General features: G+C 45.7%; 1 protein-coding gene across 1 annotated transcript; it reads left to right on the top strand.

Annotated features, from left to right (window-relative positions):
• The first annotated feature begins 21,718 nt into the window (after positions 1–21,718).
• Positions 21,719–25,017, top strand: LOC142188315 (kelch-like protein 10). The gene is made up of 5 exons (XM_075261815.1): positions 21,719–21,912; positions 22,531–23,020; positions 23,299–23,874; positions 24,087–24,236; positions 24,721–25,017. Exons 1-5 carry the CDS (start codon positions 21,719–21,721, stop codon positions 25,015–25,017), a joined length of 1,707 nt encoding a protein of 568 aa, XP_075117916.1.
• The last annotated feature ends 257 nt before the right edge of the window (positions 25,018–25,274 follow it).

Here is a 25,274-nt window from a genome sequence, read left to right on the forward strand (position 1 = left end):
ACCCTGCAAGTCCCCTAGCAATAGAATTGGGGCTATATACACCCACTATTTTTGCTACTGCCATATAGTGCCATTGTCTGACTGGGAATTCAAAGAATATATTGGGTTTACAAATACCCTCATTTCTTGCTACTGCCATATAGTGCCATTGTCTGACTGGGAATTCAAAGAATATATTGGGGTTACAAATACCCTCATTTCTTGCTACTGCTATATAGTGCCATTGTCTGACTGGGAATTCAAAGAATATATTGGGGTTACAAATACCCTCATTTCTTGCTACTGCCATATAGTGCCATTGTCTGACTGGGAATTCAAAGAATATATTGGGGTTACAAATACCCTCATTTCTTGCTACTGCCATATAGTGCCATTGTCTGACTGGGAATTCAAAGAATATATTGGGTTTACAAATACCCTCATTTCTTGCTACTGCCATATAGTGCCAGTTTCTGACTGGGAATTCAAAGAATATATTGGGTTTACAAATACCCTCATTTCTTGCTACTGCCATATAGTGCCATTGTCTGACTGGGAATTCCAAGAATATATTGGGGTTACAAATACCCTCATTTCTTGCTACTGCCATATAGTGCCAGTTTCTGACTGGGAATTCAAAGAATATATTGGGGTTACAAATACCCTCATTTCTTGCTACTGCCATATAGTGCCATTGTCTGACTGGGAATTCAAAGAATATATTGGGTTTACAAATACTCTCATTTCTTGCTACTGCCATATAGTGCCAGTTTCTGACTGGGAATTCAAAGAATATATTGGGGTTACAAATACCCTCATTTCTTTCTACTGCCATATAGTGCCAGTTTCTGACTGGGAATTCAAAGAATATATTGGGGTTACAAATACCCTCATTTCTTGCTACTGCCATATAGTGCCATTGTCTGACTGGGAATTCAAAGAATATATTGGGTTTACAAATACCCTCATTTCTTGCTACTGCCATATAGTGCCATTGTCTGACTGGGAATTCCAAGAATATATTGAGTTTACAAATACCCTCATTTCTTGCTACTGCCATATAGTGCCAGTTTCTGACTGGGAATTCAAAGAATATATTGGGGTTACAAATACCCTCATTTCTTGCTGCTGCCATATAGTGCCAGTTTCTGACTGGGAATTCAAAGAATATATTGGGGTTACAAATACCCTCATTTCTTGCTACTGCCATATAGTGCCATTGTCTGACTGGGAATTCAAAGAATATATTGGGTTTACAAATACCCTCATTTCTTGCTATTGCCATATAGTGCCATTGTCTGACTGGGAATTCAAAGAATATATTGGGTTTACAAATACCCTCATTTCTTGCTACTGCCATATAGTGCCATTGTCTGACTGGGAATTCCAAGAATATATTGGGTTTACAAATACCCTCATTTCTTGCTACTGCCATAAAGTGCCAGTTTCTGACTGGGAATTCCAAGAATATATTGGGGTTACAAATACCCTCATTTCTTGCTACTGCCATATAGTGCCATTCACTGACTGGGAATTCAAAGAATATATTGGGGTTACAAATACCTTCAAGTCCTGCCACTGCCATATAGTGCCAGTTTCTCACTGGGAATTCAAAGAATATATTGGGGTTATAAATACCTTCAAGTCCTGCCACTGCCATATAGTGCCATTGTCTGACTGGGAATTCAAAGAATATATTGGGGTTACGTGCACCCACAATTTTTGCTACTGGTATATAGTAACAGTTTCTGAGTGGAAATTCCCCAAATAATTTGGGGATTCATTCACCCGACATCTCAGGCTCTTGCCATATTCACCCAGGTTGTCAGTGCTGCACCAGCTCGTTCCCAGACAGCTCGGCCCGAAAAACACATTACCTATATAGAGGATTTGGACAATGAAGACAACATGTTCTAAATCTAATGTCTGCACCTTCTCCAGAATTAAAATGAAGGCAGCTATTAACTTTCAAATAGCACTGCACAAAGGAAGATCTTATCAGCTTGTCTCATGACATGCTACTAAAAAGTGTCATTTGTGTATCTTAATGTAAATATAGTTGTATAAGCTTTTTGGGTTTTAGGCACTGCCAAGTTATTTATTACCACCCGCTCCCTTATAATGATGATGACGCCAAAGTCACTGTGGGTGTTCACAGCTCACAGCTTTGGTTGACATTTGTCTTGCTCTCTGTCGGTACCAGCTGTCTTTTTGGATACCGTAAAGTTATGTTGACTTTATTAACAGCTATCGAAGCTTTAGCCAGGTTGTGACGGTGTGTAACCCTAACAACACTAAGTGGGATACACATTAATAGTCAGTCTATGTACGCTAAACGTATCACTGAAGTAATTTTTTTTCCCTCTCCCCTAATATAAGAAAGGAACAGACATTAGACCTAGACCGGGGTTCGAGGCTTGTAAAAATCCAGTATTATTTGTTCTTCATGATGTGAAATATGTGTTGAAAAGCAACCCAAGATGAAGTCAGCCATGTGTGCCAGTGTGTTACTTGGCATGCCTTTGCAGGCCCCAACTGTAAGGGTCACTCTCCATTTCCTCCATTTTCCACTCCCTTTCACACCATTTGTGGTGAAGCAATGGGATGCACTGAAGTGAACCCTCTAGCCTCGTGTGGGACAGGGACATCAGATGCCACTCCAACCCCCTCGTCTTCCTCCGCCAGCCAACGGTGCGAAGATGAGAGGAGTGTGCTCTGAATGTTTTCTGCCTAGCAGAGGCTAGTTCTCACTTACGAAAATGGCCCCACTTTGACCTGTATATCAGGCACAATGGTGTAGGTTTCAAAGATACATGGCACCAACAAGTTGAAAAACGTGGGCCATGCGTGGACCGTGCTTGAGTCTGGCAAGCTCCAGATCTGCTACCAGGTTCCAGCCATTATCACAGGCGCAAAAATGCCAGGCCCCAGGTGTAGCAGGGGAAAAAAAAATGCCATCTCAGCCAGGATGGCATCCCTGACCTCGGAGGCACTGTGCTGTCTGTCCCCCAAGCTGATCAGATTCAGCACGGCCTGCTGACATCTCCCCACGCCAGTGTTACAGCGTTTGCCGCTAGTAGCTGGGGTGGAGGTTGCAGCATCGTAGGGTTTCAGTCTACTCCTGGCATGAATTTTGGCCTGGGAGAGGAGATAGGCCACCCCAGTTTGCACCCGGGGACCAGACTCCACCACATTCACCCTGCCTGTCATTAAAGATAAGCACTGCAGCATCCCTGACCACAGGCGCTTGTCCATGTGTCGGTGGTCAAGTGGACCTTGCAGCAAAGCGCAGCGCTCTGGGCCCGACTGATGTTATGGGACACATGCAGGCGCAAGGCAGGGACAGCACACCAAGAGAAGTAGTAACGGCTAGGCCCAGCATAGGGAGGTGCCCCAGCTGCCATCTGCTGACGGAAGGCCTGGGTTTCCAGAAGCTTAAAAAACACCAACATCTCCAGGGCCAGCAGTTTATCGATGAGGCTGTTAAAGGCTTGGGCATGGGGGTGGGTTGTGTTGTACTTCTGCCTGCAATGAAAAGCTTGGGAGATGTGGAGTGGCTGGGAAGAGGCGCATGATGGTGCAGGCCAAAAGGGCGCATGAGGGTGAACTCCCCAATGTGTCAGAGATAGGTGTGTAGGTGTCCTTGCATCATATACTTGCACCATACTTGGCTTTGGAAGTTAATTTTGTGCCAAAAAGTGGTTAAGACAGCAATACCTCAGCTACTCCCGTTACACTGTCTATTGACAACTCCAGCCCTGAAATTACCACCTTTGGAAGTGGATTACCACTTCTAAGATCCCAAAGGAAGTAGGCAAGAGATGTGCAGTGCAGAAAAAAAGATGAAAAAATAAGTGTAGGCAGTAGAGCACAGAGGGATCGGAGAGGACAGAGCTGGTGTCGGCCAGGTATTCCCACAACATGCGCCTGTACTTGTCCCTCCTGGTGACACTAGGCCCCTGAGTGGCAGTAATTTCTCCAGGGGGGGGGCCATTAACGTGTTCCAGACCTAGGAATAAGTCTTCCAACAGGGTAGAGTTTTGCATGCCTTTGCTTCTACCCACTGTTTTTGCTGCTTAGCTTCCCTCCACATCTACACTGCTTTAGCCCCTAAACATCACCCCAGTTTATGCCTTTGCTTCTACCCTGTTTTTTTGTTGAATTAGCTTCCCTCCACATCTACACTGCTTTCGCCCCTAAACATCACCCCAGTTTATGCCTTTGGTTCTACCCTGTTTTTTTGTTGAATTAGCTTCCCTCCACATCTACACTGCTTTAGCCCCTAGACATCACCCCTGTCCATGTGGGGTCGATGGCCTCGTCATCCACCAACTCCTCTTCCAATTGCGCACCGCCCCCTTACTGCAAACCGCACATGACCACAGCTTGCCCTGATGGCAACTGTGTCTCATGATCCCCACTGAGGTCCAGAAAAGTCGGTGGCGGGTCCAAAACCCCAAAAATGGAAGGAAATGGCGGATGCTGCAGTATTTCTAACACCTGTTCCTGGTGCTCGGGCCTGGTCTGTGTTGTACCCTGCACCCTGCTTAACGCAGCTGCCATATCCGGAGTTGTGCTGAGCGCATGCTAATGTTTCGTGTCCAGTGCAATGGATGGGATGGGATTTCACATAAGTCTGCCACCCATGGCCACTCATGGTTGAGCAACTGAGGGAGTTGACTTTGACGAACCCGAGGGTTTTGGAGTTGGAACTACATCAAAGGTCTGTGCTGCTCACACACTCTGCTCAACACATGATATGTCTAGTGCCAGCAGTGTGGAGACGTCGCACAACAGCCGTTGTTCCAGCAGGTACAGGCGTTGTAGGAGTGCATAGAGGCTAGCAGCGGCAACTATAGACTTTAAAAACTATCCGCACAAGTGCCACACTTTCACCAGTAGCTCAGGAACATTGGGGTACCTTTTTAAAAAGATTAGCAGCAATGAGTTAAAAACGTGGCCCAGGCATGGAATATGTTGCAGGCTGCCAAGCTACAGAGCCGATCCCAGGTTACGGCCATTATCACACATGACAACATGCCTGGGCCCAGGTGCAGTGGCAAAAACCACATTGCCATCTCATGGAGGATGGCATGACTCACTTTGTAGGCAGTGTGCTGTCTGGCCCCCAAGCTGATGAGCTTCAGCACGGCCCGCTGACGTCTCCCCACACCAGTGTTGCAGCGTTTCCAGCTCGTAGCTGGGGTCAATCTAACAGCGGAGTAGGAGGAGGGTGGTGTTTCAACCCTCCTCCCAGGAATGTTTTGTGGGGAGACAAGTCAGGAAAATTCTTGAAACAGGGGAGAGTTTTGCATCTTTGCCCTTGCTGCCTATGGACATCCCTTTGCCTCTAGCCACCATTTTCCCTGCTTTGCTTGCCTCCACATCCACACTGCTTTTGCCCCTAGACATCACCCCAGTCCATGCCTCTGCTTTTACCCCCAGTTTTTTATGCTTAGCTTGCCTCCACATCCACACTGCTTTTGCCCCTACACATTACCCCTATCCATGCCTGTGCCTCTAGCCATAACACTGCCACCCATGGAAACTCATGGTGCAGAAAGTAAGGGAGCTGATTCTGAGGAACCCTTGGGTTTTGTAGCTGGTACTCCATCAAAGGTCTCTGCTGCTCACACACCCTGCTCAACATACGGTATCCAGGGTTTGAGCGTGTGGTGACCTCGCACAACAGTAGGTGCTTCAGGCAGATGTAGGCCTTGCTGGAGTGTATTGCGGCTAGCTCCAGGTACTGTAGACTTGGGAAAGTGGGTGTCCAAGTGCCCCACTTTCACCCTTATCTTTGCTAAATTGGGGTATGTTTTTAAAAATCGTTGCACCACTAGATTGAACACGTGGGCCAGGCATGGAACGTGTTGGAGGCTGGCAAGCTCAAGAGCCCTCCAACAAGACAAAAAAGCCTGGCCCCAGGGGCAGCGGGGATAAAAAAAAAAATTGCCATCTCATCTAGGATGGCATCCCTGACCTCAGAGGCAGCGTGCTGTCCATCCCCCAAGCTGATGAGCTTCAGCACAGCCTGCTGACGTCTCCCCACACCAGTGTTGCAGCTTTTCCAGCTCGTAGCTGGGGTCAATCTAACAGCGGAGGAGGAGGAGGGTGGTGTTTCAGCCCTCCTCCCAGGAATGTTGTGTGGGGAGACAAGTTAGTCTACCACATTTTGCGACCCGGTCCATGCCTCAAGTACATTCAACCACTGTGCCAAGATTAAAAGTTAGCGTCCCTGTCCGCATGCACTTGTCTATTCATAGCTGGTCACGTGGAACTTTTGGGCAAAGCGCTGAACTTAGGGACTGCCTCATGTTTGGGGAAAAGTGCTGGTGTGGACGGCACAGTGAGGTGGCGCAGTAGCCAGCAGGCCCAAAAAGGGCAGTGTCCACAAGCCAGGACCCCAACATCTCCTGGGCCAGAATTTTTGAGATGAGGCCGTTGAAGCCTTGGGCATGTGGGTGGGCTGTGCTGTACTTTAGCCTGGAATGAAAGGCCTGGGAGATGGGGAGTCGCATAAACCACACTCAGTTTGTCCTCGACCTATACATTTAGAAATTATCTCCCCCAGCGAGGAACGTGGCCTCGATGGGGGAATTTTTCTAAGGAAGCTAGAAAAGAGGGCATCTTGGGCCTTGCTGGCTCAGGTCTAGCTTCTGTCATGCAGCTGTCTTCTGCCTATGGACATCCCTTTGCCTCTAGCCACCTTTTTCCCTGCTTAGCTTGCCTCCACAGCCACACTGCTTTTGCCCCTAGACACCACCCCAGTCCATGCCTTAGCTTGTACCCCCAGTTTTTTCTGCTTAGCTTGCCTCCACATCCACACTGCTTTTGCCCCTAGACATCATCCCTATCCATGCCTCTTCCCCTAGCCATAACTCTGCCACCCCTGGAAACTCATGGTGCAGAAACTTTGGGAGCTGACTTTGAGGAACCCTTGGGTTTTGTAGATGGAACTCCATCAAAGGCCTGTGCAGCTCACACACCCTGCTCAAGATATGGTATTGTAGGGTTTCAGCGTGTGTGAATGACGGACAACAGCCTGTGTTTGGACAGATGTAGGCCTTGCTAGAGTGTTTTTAGGCTAGCAGCGACTCTTGTACACTTGCAAAAGTGGGCGCACAAGCGCCGCATTTTCAACAGTAGCTTCGGTACATTTGGGTATGTTTTCAAAAAACGTTGCACCACTAAGTTAGACGTGGGCCAAACATGGAACGTGTTGGAGGCTGGCAAGCTCCAGAGCCGCTACCAGGTTCCAGCCATTATCACAGGCGTAAAAATGCCAGGCCCCAGGTGTAGCAGGGGAAAAAAAATGCCATCTCAGCCAGGATGGCAACCCTGACCTCGGAGGCACTGTGCTGTCTGTCCCCCAAGCTGATGAGCTTCAGCACTGCCTGCTGACGTCTCCCCACACCAGTGTTTTAGCATTTGCCGCTAGTAGCTGGGGTGGAGGTTGCAGCGTCGTAGGGTTTCAGTCTACTCCTGCCATGAATTTTGGCCTGGGAGAGGAGATAGGCCACCCCAGTTTGCACCCGGGGAACAGACTCCACCACATTCACCCTGCCTGTCCTTAAAGATAAGCAGCATCCCTGACCACAGGCGCTTGTCCAAGTGTCGGTGGTCAAGTGGACCTTGCAGCAAAGCGCGGAACTAAGGGCCCACCTGATGTTGAGTGACACGTGCTGGTGCAAGGCGGGGACGACACACCGGGAGAAGTTGTGGCTAGGGACGGCATAGTGAGGTGCCACAGTTGCTATCAGGTCCGGGAAGGCGGGAGTTTCAACAAGCCGGAACGCCAACATCTCCTGGGCCAGCAGTTTAGCGATGTTGGCGTTCTAGGCTTGCGTGGGTGGGTGGTTAGCGGTGTATTTCTGCCGGCGCTCCAATGTCTGAGAGATGGTGGGTTGTTGTAAAGAAGCGCCTGATGGTGCCTTTGATGGTGCAGGAGAAGGAGATAAGACAGAAACAGGAGAGGATGAGGGAGAAGTCAACAAAGTGGCGGAGGCAGATGAAGTGATGTCCTGGCTCGTCCTCTGGAGTGCATCGCCAGCACTGTGAGCAGAGGTAGTGGCATGAACGGCGGGCGACGTTTGTCCTGCCGTTGCTGCCTGCCACTGATTCCAGTGCTTGGATTCCAAATGACGGTGCATTGAAGTGGTGGACAGGTTGCTCTTCTCAGGGCCCCTACTCGATTTCGAGAGGCAAATTGTGTAGACGACACTATATCTGTCCTCGGCGCATTCCTTGAAAAAACTCTATACCTTCGAGAAACGTGCCCTCGATGGGGGAGTTTTTCTGGGCTGGGTACAAAAGGGATCATCTTCGGACATTCCGGGTCTGGCCTGGCTTCGGCAAAGCTGTTGACCTCTGCCTCTAGCTACCCTTTTTGGTGCTGCACCTGCCTCAACATCCACACTACTTTCCCAGCTTGACATCCGCCTTGTCCAGGTGGGGTCGGTGTCCTCGTCGTCCACCACCTCCTCTTCCAACTCCTGTCTCGCCTCCTCCTCCTGCACAATGCGCATGTCAACTGGCTGCCCTGACAGCAACTGCATCTCATCGTCGTCGATGAGGGTGGGTTGCTGGTCATCCGCCACCAAATCGACCGGAGATGGAGGAGACTCTAGTGTTTAAGCATCTGGACACAGATACTCGTCTGTTAGGTCCGTGGAATCGCAAAATGGAGGGGCAGGTTGCGGTACAGTCAAAGGAAGGGAGAACAGCTCTGGGGAGCAGGGACAGTTGGGGTTATTGTTCTGGGAAGATTGGGAATTTTGGGTGGAAGGAGGACAAGACTGTTGGGTAAGAGGAGGTAGAGGCTGACTGGCTGGTGGACAATGTGCTTTAAGCGTTATCCGACAGCCATTGCAAGACCTGTTCCTGGTTCTCGGACCTACTAAGGCTACTAAGGTTAATGTTGAACTTTTGTGCAAAGTGCAGAACTTAGGGCTCGCCTGATGTTAAGGGACACACGCTGGTACAAGGCTCAACTCACCCTAAGTGCCAAAAACACTGCTGGTGCAAGGCTCTACTCATGCCAAGGGCCTCAATCTCTGCTGGTAGCTCAGCTTAAGGTCCTGTAACTTTGTTTGGAAGGGCTCATGTTAAGGGCTAGAAAAGTGAATTTTGGAAGGTCTTACCACATCACACACACACACACACACACACACACTCAAAATGACAGTTAAGGGTGAGGGCTTTTGGATTTCCCATTGTCTATTCCATCCGTGGTTGTCATGGGGCACTTGATTTAAAGGGGTGGTTGTTACTGTTTGTTGAGCTTAAATTGGGGTTTGTGTCCATCCATTTGGGGAGTAAAGAAGGTTTCCAGGTATTTTCCCACTTTGATAGAGGTTTTTTTGAATGTGGAAAGTGTGTAGTTGTTAGGCTGTGATGTTGGGGTAATAGAGGGTCTTTGGTGTGTTAGATGCCCCCAGACATGCTTCCCCTGCTGTCCCAGTGTCATTCCAGGGTGTTGGCATCATTTCCTGGGGTGTCATAGTGGACTTGGTGACCCTCCAGACACGGATTTGGGTTTCCCCCTTAACGAGTATATGTTCCCCTAGACTATAATGGGGTTAGAAACCCGTTCGAACACACGAACAGTGAGCGGCTGTTCGAATCGAATTTCGAACCTCGAACATTTTAGTGTTCACTCATCTCTAGTTATTATTAGTGTTTATTTTCTCTGCCCCTCCCTTGGGCTCTACTTTCTATTTTCTGGGGTCTGAAGACTTTGGAGTATAATAAAAGTTCTTGGATGGTGACCCCCAAAGATGTCAGGTTTGGTAGCAAACCAGTCTTATTATAAATTGCTTTGCTTATTTCCAGTCTCTATGTATATCCTTTACAAGTTGGGATGTATCTCTAAGCACTAGAAGATGAGGGCCAGTTATAAAACAGCTTTGATTGTAATGTGGGCTAAGATTTTTGCTCCGATGTAGCCTGTGTTAAATTCTCCTATAGCGCCTCCACTGGAAAGCTGAAGGACAACACAAATCAGTGCGTCTGGATATTACAGGTCCGCTAGAGTAAAAATGCACTTTGTAGCTGCTATCCACTCCGATTGAGGGTGGTCTAGGACAGGGGGCACCCTATATTAACTCATAAATACATAAATAGTTTATGTGAGCTAACACTACCATGAAAGTAAGCCTGTCACATAACTTTTACAGAGATTTACATCAGGGTTTATAAGAGGAAAGGAAGGGTGAAATCTCGTCTCTCCTGTCCTGGCCAATGGACGTAAATTTAGGATTTATTCTGTATCTTATAAAGATCTCATGAGAAGAAAGAAGCCGTATGATCTCCTTGTCAAAATACCTACAGTCACAGTACTATCTGGAAAAATAATTTGGCAAATATGGTCTAAAGATTTTTTGTTGTTGCCAAATCTTTGTTCTTCTATCATAAATTTCTACATGGAAACTCCTTCTCAGCTCAAAATCCATAATCTCAAAAAACTGGCTCTTGTCTATAACATTCGAAAGATGAGAAAACAGATTACTTAGGTCTGAGCGTTTTCTTTCGCCAATGGAGTGTGACCGAATTCCCAGAGTCCTATAACCAATAACAACTCCTTTTATACTATGATTAGAGATGAGCGAACAGTGAAATGTTTGAAGTTCGAAGTTCGATTCAAGTAGCCGCTCAATACTCAACTGTTCGATCGAACATCAAACCCCATTATAGTCTATGTAGAATAAATACTCATTTAGGGGGAAAACACTATTACTATCCACGATGACACCCCAGGAAATGATGCCAACACCCTGGAATGCAACTGGGACAGCAGGGGAAGCATGTCTGGGGGCATCTAATATGCCCAAGTCACTGTATTATGTCGGGATCCCTGTCAGTTTGCGATATGTGGGAGTTGACTTTTTCTCATAGGAATGCATTGACCAGCATTGATTGGCCATAGTACAGCATTCAGCCAATCAGTGCTGGTTCTGCCGGAGGCTCGTCTATGAGGAGGCGGAGTCTAAGATCGGAACAGAATGGAGACTGCTGTGGACCGATCTTAGACTCCGCCTCCTCCAGCAGAACCAGCGTTGATTGGCCGAATGCTGTACTCTGTATGGCATTCGGCCAATCAACGCAGGTCAATGCATTCCTATGCCGAGATGTAGCAGTGCTGGCTGTGCGCTCAGCACTGCTACACCGGAGATGTGAACCCTGCTGCACACTCAGCCCTGCTGCATCAGAGCTGCATTTTCGTAAGTGAAAAGTAGCCTCTGCTAGGCTTAAAACATTCAGAGCACACTCCTGTCATCTTCGCACCATTGGCTGACGGAGGAAGATGAGGAGGATGAAGTGGCATTTGATGTCACTGTCCCACATGAGGCTTGAGGGGTAGTTCAGTGCATCCCATTGCTTCAGCATGGATGGTCTGAAGGGGAGTGGAAAATGGAGGAAATGGAAAGTGACCTTTCCAGTTGGGGGCAGCAAAGTCATGCCAAGTAACACTCTGGCACACATGGCTAACTTCATGTTGGGTTGCTTTTCAAGAGACAAAGGCATAGTTCACATCATGGAGAACAAACAATACTGGATTTTTGCAATCCTCGAACCCGGTATAAGAAAAAAATCTCGTCCTTTGTTCTGGTACGGGAGAGGAAAAATCGCATAAATGATTGCCACAAGCAACTGGTGCAGAATATGATGGAAATGTTTCTGTAAACCCTCGCTAGCAGCAGAAAGTAGATTTCCTCCAATACGCTAACAACTGCCATCCGGTCCACAAGCACCAGGGGAAAACTCTGCAAGGTCTGGGACACACTAATGCCCCCCCTTCCTGGCCAAACTACCGCCACTGAGGAGCCTAGTGTATCAGGAGGGAAAAATATAGGTACATGTTGCATGAGTACCTGGCCAACCACAGCCCTGTCCTCTCCAATCCCTCTGCGCCTTACACGTATTGGGTGTAGAAGTTGAACCTGTGGCCCTTGGCGTGAGTGGAGGCTTCCCCCAACTGAGGTTTGGGTGAGTTTGGTGAGGGGGTGCAAGTACACCCCGCAGTTAGCCTTTTTGGTGGCATAGAGTGTATACAATAAACCCCAACTGTCACGTGCTGAGCCACTCTTCTACTTGTAACTGCATATGATAGAACCTGCGTGTCTGTGCTCTCTTGAGTTAGAGATAGATTGGGGCCCCTGCATTTTAAGTTTATGCCCCATTCAGCTTCAGCCCATAAACGGAGATGTTATTTTGTGCCCATTAGTGCCAATTCAGCCTTGCCACCCCCAGGATTAATTCTTTTTGGAGTTGTCACTTGCCCCAGCAGCGTATACAGTGTCAGGCCCACCATTCAGCTTCAGCCCATAAACAGAGATGTTATTTTATATTTAGCTGTATGCCACTTTTATTCGGGAGTGCAATACAACCAGGAAAGCTGGATTGAGCATATATGGCCTAACGGATTAGCTGTGTATAACACTTAGGTTTTTTGGGGAGTATATACCAAGGAAAGCTGGATTGAGCGTATATGGCCTGACGCAGGGTCGAACTGGTCCACCGGGAGACCGGGGAATCCCCCAGTGGGCCCCAAACCTTTACTGTTAGTCCTCATTATGGGGGCCTTTATGGGACCCTACCGGACCTCCACTGCCTTTTTAATAGGCAGTGGAGGTTCGGTAAAGCCTCTAACCAGTCCACACCTGTGTGAGGTGCTAAGGGAAAGAAACTGTGATGACGTCATGTGTGGGCGGAGCTACATGGGATCGTACAGAACAATGTGATGTTACACAGGAAGATAAATCTGCTGGGAACAATCTGATGGAAGGAGGAGAGAAAAGACAGCATGTGTGAGTAAGAGGGGAGACATGGGGGTGCAGGCTGTGTGAGCAAGAGGAGGGAATGATGTTGCAGGCTGTGTGAGCAAGAATGGGGGTTCAGGCTCTTGGAGGATGGGCACTGTGAGCATATAATACTGTGTGGAGGGAACTGGTGAGCATGTAACACTTTTTGAGGGCCACTGTGGAGCACATAATACTGCTTGGAGGTCACTATGGAGCACATAATACTGTTTGGGGGCCACTGTGGTGCACATAATACTGTATGGGGGTCACCATGGAGCATGTAATACTGTTTGGGGGTCACTATGGAGCACGTAATACTGCTTTGGGGCCACTGTGGTGCACATAATACTGTATGGGGGTCACTAAGGAGCACGTAATACTGTTTGGGGGCCACTGTGGAGCACATAATACTGTATGGGGGTCACCATGGAGCATGTAATACTGTTTGGGGGTCACTATGGAGCACGTAATACTGTTTGGGGGTCACTAAGGAGCATGTAATACTGTTTGGGGGTCACTATGGAGCACGTAATACCGTCCCAGTATTGCTTACATGTGGCACGCTGCACTGCTTGCTTACCGTATTCTTGATAACTGCAGTTGTGGGTAATAAAGCTGTATCACTTTCAAGTGTCTGAGATATCGTTTTAGCGCCCATAACCACCACTATCAAGAATTCGCTCTAAGAAGGGGATAGGGGGCCCTGGACATAAGTTTGCACCCAGGCCCACACAACTTTAGTTACACCAACGGCGGCTGCCCTAGGCCCACCCAGGTGCTGCCATTAATATATCTTAATTTTAACTAGATCCACTGTGCTGATACACAGACGTCCTGCGCTTGGACGTAAAGGAGGCGGCGACTCCGTTCATCATCGCAGATAGGTGAGTAAAACTTTTTTTTTTTTTTTTTTTTTTTAGCTTAGTTGTGGGTATTTTAATAGTACAAGGAGTTGCTTGGAGGGGGAAATTATAACTATAAGGGAGGGGGCATTAGGAACATAAGGGTGGGTCATTTATATAAGGGTTATAGGGGACATTATGACTACAAGGGGAAGTTATATTAGGAAGCATTATGAACATAAGGGGGTGGTCATTGAAAAAAATGGTCATTAAGGGTGCAGTATTTATGTCAGGGAGAATTAGGGGCATACTATGAGGGGGCAATTAATTTAATGAATGTGGCACTTAGGCTTCTTCCACAATGTGTGGATAGGATTTGCTAGAATCCCATTCACTTTGCAGGAAATGTAAAATGGCAGATTTTCCTGTAGTGTTTTCACCACTGGAGGCCCCATCCCCACTTTGCGGTAAAATAAGATACACGCTGTAATTTCCAAAACAGTCTCTGTTTTAGACATTGCAGCACACCTACGGAAATTCTGGCGGTTTAGATATAATTGAAGTAGAAAATACAGAGAGGAAAGCTCTACAAACTTTCTGTGCAAAGGGCTGCAGGAAGAAACATGATGTGTCATGGCCGTGGTTTTTCCCGTAGCGCTTTTTTACTGCAAGACGACACGTGGGGCCTTAAGTTTAAGGAGTTTAAAAACAAATCAAACATACTCACCTGTCCTCAGCACCCTGTTGTCCTGTGTCTCTGTCTGTTCGGTCTAATGGCAACACCTCATTTCTGGAAATCCTGTACCCATTTCGTCTTAGCGGTCACATGAGGTGCAGGACTCACAGCAAGAAGGTGCCGGCATGAGACTGAATGGACACTGGCGGAGGACAACTGGGTGCCGAGAACAGGTGAGTATGCTTTTTTTTATTTTAAACCTCTGACCCGCCGCATGGGTTGCTCCAATTCCTGGACAACATCTTTAAAGGATTTATCCATGTTTCTAATATTTATGGCCTGTCCTTAGGATAGGCCATCAATATTACATCTGCCGGAGTCTGACAGCCAGGACCTCTGCAGATCAGCTGTTCAGGACAATGTGCTACAGATAATCGTGAAAATTGTAGGAGCCACACTGCTCTCTTGCCATACAGGATTTAGCAGAGGGTTTAGATAGTGCAGTGGTACACATCATATAACAGGTGAGCAGCATGGCCCCCGCTATGTTATTACCTTTAGCTGCTGTCTCAGTACAGCATATTAACCACATCAAAATGTACATATACACATAACATATCTAGGGGAATTTTGGAATGTAAATGCTTCATAAACCAAACGTTTAGTCCTCCAGACCAGAGGAATATGTTTAACCTTCTGTATCCCAGCAGTCATAGCTTTATTATTATAATAGCAGTATGAGGCCTTGTTTTGTGGGACATTGTATTTTGTTATGTGGGGTAACGTTGACTTTCCTAAAGGTTTGCACAATTGCATCAACAAATACTTTATTTATTGAATAGTCCCTTATGTGTTGTATATTTGCATGTTAAAATATTACATTTTCGTATTGCCCCATATTTTTGTTTCATATATTTTTATTGTAAGGTAGACTTTTCTGTCCCTTAATTATGTAATACAGGGTTATTCAGAAAGAATGGTGAAGAATTCTAGTCTCAGTGCTGACAGAGGGCAGACAGAGTGCCCCTTCCATTTGTCAATCTCCTTAGATAGCACAGTCACTATTGACTTCTATATGAAGACCTAGACATGATAAAATAGTTTAAATAATATATCAAATATTTAAATACTATGATTTGCTATAACAGAGAATATGCCCTAACAAACCCTCACATAAGATAACCCTAGGTTCCTTGGATCTAGGCTGCCTGTGTTGTTGCTGGGGTTCATTTGTTAACACCTCCAGTAGTATTAACCACAAAGTTTAAAGGGATTCTACCATTAAAATTGATTTTGTTTTGTCTCTAACACGTAGGAATAGCCTTAAGAAAAGCTATTCGTCTCTTACCTTTAGATATGTTCTCCGCGCCGCCGTTCCGTAGAAATCCCGGTTTTTGCCAGTATGCAAATGAGTTCTCTCGCAGCACTAGAGGCATCCCCAATGCTGTGAGAGAACTCTCCATCTTCTCCAGGAATGAGTCTTCCTCACATTTTCTTCCGGGGGTTGGCTTCAGATTTCTAGGCCTCGGGTCTAGGGCAAAGCCGACTGCGCATGCTTGCCAGCCACAAGAAAATGGCCGCTTACAATACTATGTAGGAGACAAATAAGCCTTTCTTAGGCCGTGGGCCCATGGCCCCACTGGCTGGAAATGCCGCGATTTGCTCACAGCGGAGACGCTGCAGGAAAAATCACAGCGTCATACAGTATCTGCTAGGTGGATGGAATTCATGCGAATCCCATGCCCACTTTGCGGAGAAGATCGCAGCGCGGACACGCTGCGATTTGCAAAGCCGTTGTGGCTTTGCAAATCGCAGCATGTCAATTATATCTACGCAAACGCCGGCGGCTTTCCCATAGATATAATGTTAAGAGAACGTCCGTGGAGGAAAACTCTGTGAACCTTCTCTTAAAAGTGTAATCGCGTAGCGGGGCCCCATGGGGCCTTAGCCTAAAATCCCTTTAAAGAGTTAAATGGTCTGAATTGTGAGCATATGTCAGCCTCAGGGGTTAATGCACAGGCACAACTCCAGAGCCTGCATTATTACCTGGATTACAGGTACATTCAAATGCAGTGACTACTTCTAGCTTTGGACACACATATACAGGATATCTTGCTATATGTAGAAGTTTTGAAAAGACTGTGTGAAATAATCCATAATCTCCACAACCTGCATTGTGTATTAGCACGGGTGCAGATATGAGAGTAAGACATGTAATGTGATCATTGAAGTGACATATAATGAATGATAGCTGTGCAATACTGACCAAACTCTAACAAGATCTGTCAAATATTTCAATGCAATGTTGGATTTTTAAAAAACTTCTATGGGTTATAATGGGATTTGTATGACTTACATATTGATGTCATCTCCTCCGTATTAGATCAATGGGAGCCCAGCACTGGGAACACCCACAGATCAGCTGTTTGAAGCAGCAATGCCTAAGTGAGAACTGCTTCTGCCTTACATGCCAGTGACATCTAATTCATTCATTATATAACCTGTCTGCAATGAAGTGAATGCAGTTGAACTGCAGTACCAAGCACGGCTCCTATACAATGTATGGTGCTTTGTTTGGTATTCAGTGAAGAGGCCGCAGTGCTCACCCTAACATTGCGGTCTTATAAATGTCTGATCTGTGGGGGTCCTGAGTGTCAGACCACCACTGATGGGATACGGAAACTAAGGATCGGTCATCAATAACCTCTATAAGTAGTTTCCATAGTACAGTATGCCACAACCCAATGGAGGAGACCAGAGGATAGGAGCTATAGTGGTGGATGCTGCGCCACCTGCTAGACTGAGCACACTCCACATACATCCCAATCCCGTTCCAGGGCCGGACACAATCGAGGGGGGTCCTGCAGCTCTACTGGATGGTGGTAGTAGTAGTAGTATTCCTCGGGGCACTTCCAGTTGGAGAGGGGACCTCTTCTCTCTGAGCAGGTGTGATGGTGTTTGGAAGGGCCCTTATGGTGAAGCAGATATGACCCAGGAGTCCAGGTGTGCAGTGAAAACCAGATAACTGTTTATTAACTCAGGTAAACAACAAACCAGCAGCTTGTAGATGGGGGTTGTGTGCACAGAACAATTCCCCTGCCTTAGTTTTAGGAAGCTGCCCAGGGATGTTACAGGCTCTGTAATAAAGTCCAACAACTACTCTTCCTCTTATGCCACTCCCAAGCTAGGATGTTGGGGCTAGTAGTGGAGCAGGCAGTCCTGACAGGGGTCTGGTTACCTGGATACTAGGCCTGAATAAGTTCCTCCTGTCAGGATCCTCCGTTACTCCTCCTGGCACGACTGGTAAATGTTCCAACAGAGATGCTCCACACTATTCCCTGTCTCAGGGCTATCTCTGGATGAGCCTGAGGTGATAAATAATCCTCCTCTAGACTGTACTGGTGGCCATAGAGTTCCAGGGCTGGTAGCCTCTCTGCACAGTCCAACATGAACTGTACAGGATGACTGTTCTCTCTGAACTGACCTTCAATGGTCACCATGAAGACTATAGCCTACCATAACCCTGCCCAGTGGCCTGCGATAGACCAGCGCTGATCTAGGCAAGGCTTTTGAACTGTGAGGGGGAAAAAATAACAAGGGAAAGCTGCAAAATAGTCATATAACACTGAACATGGGACATAACAACACAACCCGAGACACAACAGACAAAGACTTAAAGCAGCAGCACTCGGGGATGCTGCACAGTAGTATAGATTACCATACCCCCCAACTATTGAAGAACAGAAAGAGGGACAAAATGTGCGGCACGGTAAACAATCGGTCAACAATCCTCCTCCTCATTGTAGGCCCATTCACCACCAGTCTCTGACTGTGGGAACTGGTCAACATTGGCAGTTCTGTCATTATAAGTTTCTTCAGAATGACACAGGCGCAACATATTAAGTACTTTATAATGAACTTTCCAATAAAATATGTAACACAAACAATACACAGTACTGTGCAAAAGTTTTAGGCAGGTGTGGACAAAATGCAGTGCACGTGCAGTGTGTGGTACTGCAATTCAATCCTATTCAAGTCAATAGGGCTGAGCTGTAATTCCACATACGACAATAGCGTCACTCTTTCTATAAAAAAAAAAAAAAAACTATTTTTTTTTATCTCATTTACACAAACTTTCTGCAATTCACTCCATCAAATATTCACATAACCATTCCTCCTATATACTTACTGAAAACATATCTCTTCTGACAAGCGTATAACCTGGACTGCAGAATTCACCAATACTGTATACCCCTGCCATACCTAGAATTGCCCCTGTATGCCGCCCTATTCTTAATATATTGATATCTATACCACACTTAATACTGTATATGTTACAATGTATCACTTCTCCCAAATATTATGCCAAAAGTTTTAGGCAGGTGTGAAAATATATGCTGCAAAGTAAAAATGCTCTCAGAAATAGAAGTGCTAATGGTTTATCTTTACCAAATAACAAAATGAAGTGAATGAAGAAAAGAGAAATCTAAATCCCATCAATATTTGGTGTAACCTTTGCCCTTTGCCTTCCATCAGTTCTTCTCGGTACACTTGTACACAGTTTTTGAAGGAACTCGGCAGGGGGGTTGTTGCTGCCGCCATCTTGGAGAACTAAGCCCAGATCTTCTATGAATGTAGCTTGTTCCAATCCTTCTGTCTCTTCATGTAATCTCAGACAGACTGAATGATGATGAAACCAGAGCTACGTGGGAGTCAATGGAGTCCTCTGGGCTCCGCGTGTAACCGCAGTTTAGCGGTCCACCTCTTGCAACAGACCCGAACAACAGAGACGCAACACTCGTGTAAACCTAAGCAGTTCTAGATATAGCACACAGAAGATCTGTGATTAGTTCTCCGAGATGTCTGAGACAAAAACTGTCCTTCAAAAACTGTCTGCAAGTACCCAGAAACACTGATGGAAGGCAAAGGGCAAAGGTCACACCAAATATTGATGGAGTTCAGATTTCTCTTTTGTTCACTTCATGTTGGTCATTGACAAAAATAAACTAATAACCCTTCTATTTCTGAAAGCAGTCTTACGTTACAGCATTTTTTTCACACCTGCCTAAAACTTTTGCACATTACTGTACATTATTAGAGATGAGCGAACACCCAAATGTTCGAAGTTCGAAATCCGATTCGAACAGCCACTCACTGTTTGACTGTTCGAACGGGTTTCGAACCCCATTATAGTCTATGGGGAACATATACTCGTTAAGGGGGAATCCCAAATCCGTCTCAGGAGGGTCACCAAGTCCACTATGACACCCCAGGAAATGATACCAACACCTCTGGAATGACACTGGGACAGCAGGGGAAGCATGTCTGGGGGCATATAAGTCACTTTATTACATGGAAAACCCTGTCAGCTTGCGATTTTCACAAGCTAACTTTTTCCCATAGGAATGCATTGGCCAGCGTTGATTGGCCAGTCTTCAGAATTCGGCCAATCAGCGCTGGCTCTGCCGGAGGAGGCGGAGTCTAAGATCGCTCCACATCAGTCTCCATTCAGGTCCGACCTTAGACTCCGCCTCCTCTGGCACAGCCAGCGCTGATTGGCCGAATTCTGAAGACTGGCCAATCAACGCTGGCCAATGCATTCCTATGGGTATGTGGTGATGCAGCTGAAATGAGCGAGTGCACACACTCACCTCTGCTGTGCAGAGACTCAGCAGTGTCGAGCCAGTTCTGCGCAACTACACCGTGTGCCGGTCGGCTCTGCTATGCGAGCTCGGCACACACTCAGCTCTGCTTATTCTGTATACTGATTCTGTATACTGGCCAATCAACGCTGGCCAATGCCAGCGGTGATGCAGAGCTGAGTGTGTGCCGAGCTCGCACAGCAGAGCCGACCGGCACACGGTGTAGTTGAGCAGAACTGGCTCAACACTGCTGAGTCTCTGCACAGCAAAGGTGAGTGTGTGCACTCGCTCAGCTCTGCTGCATCACCGCATACCCATAGGAATGCATTGGCCACCGTTGATTGGCCAGTCTTCAGAATTCGGCCAATCAGCGTTGGCTCTGCCGGAGGAGGTGGAGGCTAAGATCGCTCCACACCAGTCTCCATTCAGGTCCGACCTTAGACTCCGCCTCATCCGGCAGAGTCAGCGCTGATTGGCTGGAGACTGGCCAATCAATGCTGGCCAACGCATTCCTATGGGTATGCGGTGATGCAGCCGTGCTGAGCGAGTGCACATACTCACCTCTGCTGTGCAGAGACTCAGCAGTGTTGAGCCAGTTCTGCTCAACTACACCGTTTGCCGGTTGGCTCTGCTGTGCGAGCTCGGCACACACTCAGCCCTGCTGATTCTGTATACTGATTCTGCATACTGGCCAATCAATGCTGCTCAATGCATTCCTATGGGAAAAAAGTTTATCTCACAAAAAACACAATTACACACCCGATAGAGCCCCAAAAAGTTATTTTTAATAACATTCCCCCCTAAATAAAGGTTATCCCTAGCTATCCCTGCCTGTACAGCTATCCCTGTCTCATAGTCACAAAGTTCACAGTCTCCTATGACCCGGATTTGAAATCCACTATTCGTCTAAAATGGGGGTCACCTGATTTTGGCAGCCAATTACTTTTTCCGATTTTTTTCAATGCCCCCGTTGTCGTAGTTCCTGTCCCACCTCCCCTGCGCTGTTATTGGTGCAAAAAAAGTGCCAGGGAAGGTGGGAGGGGAATCGAATTTTTTTGGAGTTTGCCACGTGGTGTCCGTATGGAATCGAACATCTCGAACAGTCTGATATGCGATCGAACATGTGTTCGATAGAACTCTATACATTATCATTTTTTTACATAAGGCATACACTTGTTTAGCGCTTTACATGGCCTAATATTTGAGGCAGAATGGCGGATACATTTGTAACAAATACAGGACAAAGTGTGGTCCAGACATCACTATTTTAGGAATCAGCAGTCCTATATAGGTCAGGGAAGGTGGTGTTGGAATACTGGTTGGGGGATGCTATAGGCCAGTTACGTTTTCTGTAAGGATATTGGGAGGGGGGAGCGTTGTAGAATATCTGGTCGGGTGAGGGAAGGGTCTTCAGAATTTGTGTAGAGGGGTACAATGAAATATTAAAACAATTGTTTAATTCTTCTAGAAATAATCCCACCATTGGCGGCCATATGCGGAATTGCAGCTCCGCCCTATTAGCTTGTATAGGACAGAATTACAGAACCGCACACGGCCAATGGACTAGTAAGGCGCTGTTTATGGAGGTGTTTCTTCATACATGTGTACATTCTATTACTAAGGAAACTGTGATGTCATTGGAGGAACTTAGCAGCGGCAACGTTCCGTTTATCAGTTGAGTGGTTAGAAGTCGTTGTGATAGGAAGACGCGATCTTTCTAGTGTAATTGATATTGAGCGCTGTAATAGGTGCACTATGAAACGCAAAAATTGCTTCATGGCTCCCAATGCCAAAAGATCCTGCAGTAGATGGATGAGCCATGGATTTCATACAGAAGTCAGCTCCATGGCATGCAATGCCTACAATGAGTTGACACTCATGGGCAAGCAATGTGATGCCATTATCAGAGTCCAGAGCACTGACTTTCATGTTCATAAAACCGTCCTGGACCTCTGTAGCCCTTATTTCAGGTGAGAGTTTAATATTTTTTGAAGCTGAAGGGGTTTTGCCAAATCGACAACTTATCACCTATACATAGGATAAATGGTAGATAAGTGTCTGATCAGCAGGGTGTTCAACAATTGGGATCCCCACTGATCATGAAAACAGGGGGCCTATGTACCCCTATATGAACTATGTTTTATAGATAGGTTCCTAGGAGTCCTGATAGTATTCTACACTATGTTTTATAGATAGGGTCTTAGTGTATAACACTATCAGGGCTACTATGTTTTATAGACAGGTTCTTAGTAGCCCTGATAGTGTTATACACTATGATATATAGATAATTTCCTGGGATTCCTGACAGTGTTATACACTATGTATTATAGATAGGTTCTTAGTAGCCCTGATAGTGTTATACACTATGTTATATAGATAATTTCCTGGGATTCCTGACAGTGTTCTACACTATGTATTATAGATAGGTTCCTAGGAGCCCTGACAGTGTTCTACACTATTTGGTTTGTACTGAACTTGTTTGACCCAAAATAAATCTTGAACCTGAACTTCCCAATTGTAGCCTTTTACATTTATACGTGAAGGTTAGTATTAGTGATATTTTACTTCTATGTGTTCTCTATTTTCAGGGCTCTTTTCAAAAATGATTTGGGCAGTTCAGATAGAAATGTCTATAACATACCAGGCGTTCACCCACAAACCATGTGGAGTATAATAGAGTACGCCTATACCAACAGTGCTGAGATAACGCCTGAAAATGCAATGGACCTCTTTATTGCAGCAGACCAATTTAATATCATGGGAATAGTCAATCTGAGCAGCAAATTTATCGCACATCAGATTGATCATGAAAACTTCCTGGACATATGGAGAGTTACCAGCCATTACCTCTGCCCTGATCTCCGCCAGAAGACATTTACATTTATCCTCCACCACTTTCAAGAACTAGTGAAGACATCAGAGAAGTTCTTTGAGCTTACTCTAGAAGAACTTAGAGAGCTGATAAAAGAGGATGAGTTAAACGTCACAGAGGAGAGCGCAGTATTTGAGGCCATTGTCAGGTGGATAAACTTCGCTCCTGCGGAAAGAAAAGAGTCCATGAGAATTCTTCTCCCTCAGGTATGGCTATAGCGTTAGAAGGAACAGAGCTGCCATGACAGTGTCCAGGCTCCATGCTGTATCACTATATCAGGGACTGGATGTATGGATCCCACCTAGCATATATATCTGGGGAATAATAAAGGCTTACCTGCACAATGTTCTGTATGTAGCCATTTACATGTAATGACCACCAACATACTTATGTGTATGGGTATCTTAAAACCCAAATAGATCAGTAATATTTTTAATTTATTTTTTTTAATAAAATGTCTTAACCCTCTTATATTTCTTGCTAGATCCGCTTGGCCCTGATTAATAAAGGATACGTCCTGAACAATATCATGGCCAATGAGTATGTCAAAGACAATGAGGACTGTAAAGCCATTGTTAACACTGCTCTCACATTGAAGCCGAACATGGTGAGACCTCGCCTACCATACGCCATTTTATTTGCTCTTTGTGGCTACAGTGGCTCAGAAATCGCTAACAACATCAGGCCTTATGACACCCGAGCCAACCGGTGGACCAGAGCTACATCTGCAGTGAGGAAACCTACAGCCCATCATGGCACTGCATATCTGAATGGCTACATTTATCTCATCGGTGGATTTGATGGTTCGGACTACCTGAGAAATGTGCAATGCTTTGACCCCGTGAAAAAGACGTGGCATGAAGCAGCCTCCATGAACTATAAAAGAGGACATGTCTGTGTAACAGTCCTTGATAATTATATATACGCCATGGGTGGTTTTGATGGGCAACAGACTCTTCATACAGTGGAACGTTACGACCCTGATGCCAATCGGTGGACTTTAATTTCCTCTATGCAGGAGAAAAGGAAGGATGCTGGTGCCACCACCCTTAATGGAAAAGTAAGGAGACTTTGATGTCTATACCTTCAGCCCTAGCTAATTTTTGTGGGATTTTCTTTTTTACACTTTTATTTTGTGTGTTGCAAACTGTACAACTGACTAGGAATTTGTTTTGATGTCTAAGTCTGGAGGAGCGGCTTACAAGAATCTTCTATATAATGTGAATTTAGAAGCAGGTTGTTACATTATTGTCCATTCTTTATTTTATTCAGATCTATATATGCGGTGGATCCAACGGACAGGATTGCTTGTCATCAGCCGAGGTCTACAATCCAGAAAGTAGGCAGTGGAGCTACATCAGCCCAATGAAAAGCCGACGAAGTGGAGTCGGAGTCACAGCCTATAGAGGCAAAGTATTTGCGGTATGATAATGGACATTTTCTCTTTCAGCATCAAGTTAGTTATAATATAGATGGAAGACACTTTAGCTCCAGGCCTGTAGGGGCTCATTGGCTGCTATAAAGGGGTTGATAAAGGATAAATGGAGTCATCTTTTTCATCAGTTTTATTAATATCAGGCTTACCGTGCATGCGCCATTTTTGGCTGCTCATGACTGTTCTTTACGGGGACACGGTGTGTATTTGTATCTGTAGCCTAATGCAGAAAAAAAATAATAAATAAGAGGTTTTTTTCAGATTTATTTCTAATTTGCACAGGCTGCAATATTATAGATATAAGATTGAGAAGCGACCAAAAAAATGTTCAAGAAGAAAATATTTTAATGATTAAATATTAGAATTCATACAATTAGATACATTAGAGATAAATCCATTGTTTCTTTACATTTTCTATATAGATTTTTTGGAATTGACTGAATTTTATACTTCTTCATTTTTCTTCAACAGATTAGTGGTTATGATGGACACAATTGCGTGTGCACTGTAGAGACTTATAGCCCCCTCACTAAGACCTGGTGTAGGGCACCAAACATTCTGAAGAGGCGCAGAAACTTTGGCACCGCGGTAATAGATGACCGCCTTTATGTTGTGGGCGGCAGGAATAACTTCATCCCCATTTTCACCAATGAATATTATGATGAAAAGACGAAAGCTTGGCGTGCCCAAACAAATGAGATCTCCCCAAGTGTCCAAAGCTGCTGTGTGGTTCCTGGTCTACAGAACATTAAGGAGTACATTTCCTGAATTTGAAGAATATGTATTTTTTAAAGACTTCTCAGGTGTCACCCTGTAAATACAGGAATATTTCAATAAATGGCCTGAGAAACCAAAAGATTCTTAATCAATGGGTGAGAGGGTAGAATAACTTGGGGGCCGAGTGCTGGTTTCTATCACATGTCCCAAAGTCAGAACCTTCCCAAAAACTCAAGGTTCTGCCTGGATAGTAAGTAAGCTTAACACTTCATGAATAGAGATGAGCGAACAGTGTTCTATCGAACTCA

This window comes from Leptodactylus fuscus, unplaced genomic scaffold (assembly GCF_031893055.1).
Source record: "Leptodactylus fuscus isolate aLepFus1 unplaced genomic scaffold, aLepFus1.hap2 HAP2_SCAFFOLD_417, whole genome shotgun sequence".
In the NCBI taxonomy this organism is placed as follows: Eukaryota; Metazoa; Chordata; class Amphibia; order Anura; family Leptodactylidae; genus Leptodactylus; species Leptodactylus fuscus.

Excerpts from the sequence above, each read along its gene's own strand:
- LOC142188315 (XM_075261815.1), top strand. The coding sequence starts at position 21,719 with ATGGCTCCCAATGCCAAAAGATCCTGCAGTAGATGGATGAGCCATGGA. Across the intron at positions 23,875-24,086 it reads CCACCACCCTTAATGGAAAA|ATCTATATATGCGGTGGATC; the intron begins GTAAGGAGACTT and ends TATTTTATTCAG. Across the intron at positions 24,237-24,720 it reads ATAGAGGCAAAGTATTTGCG|ATTAGTGGTTATGATGGACA; the intron begins GTATGATAATGG and ends TTTCTTCAACAG.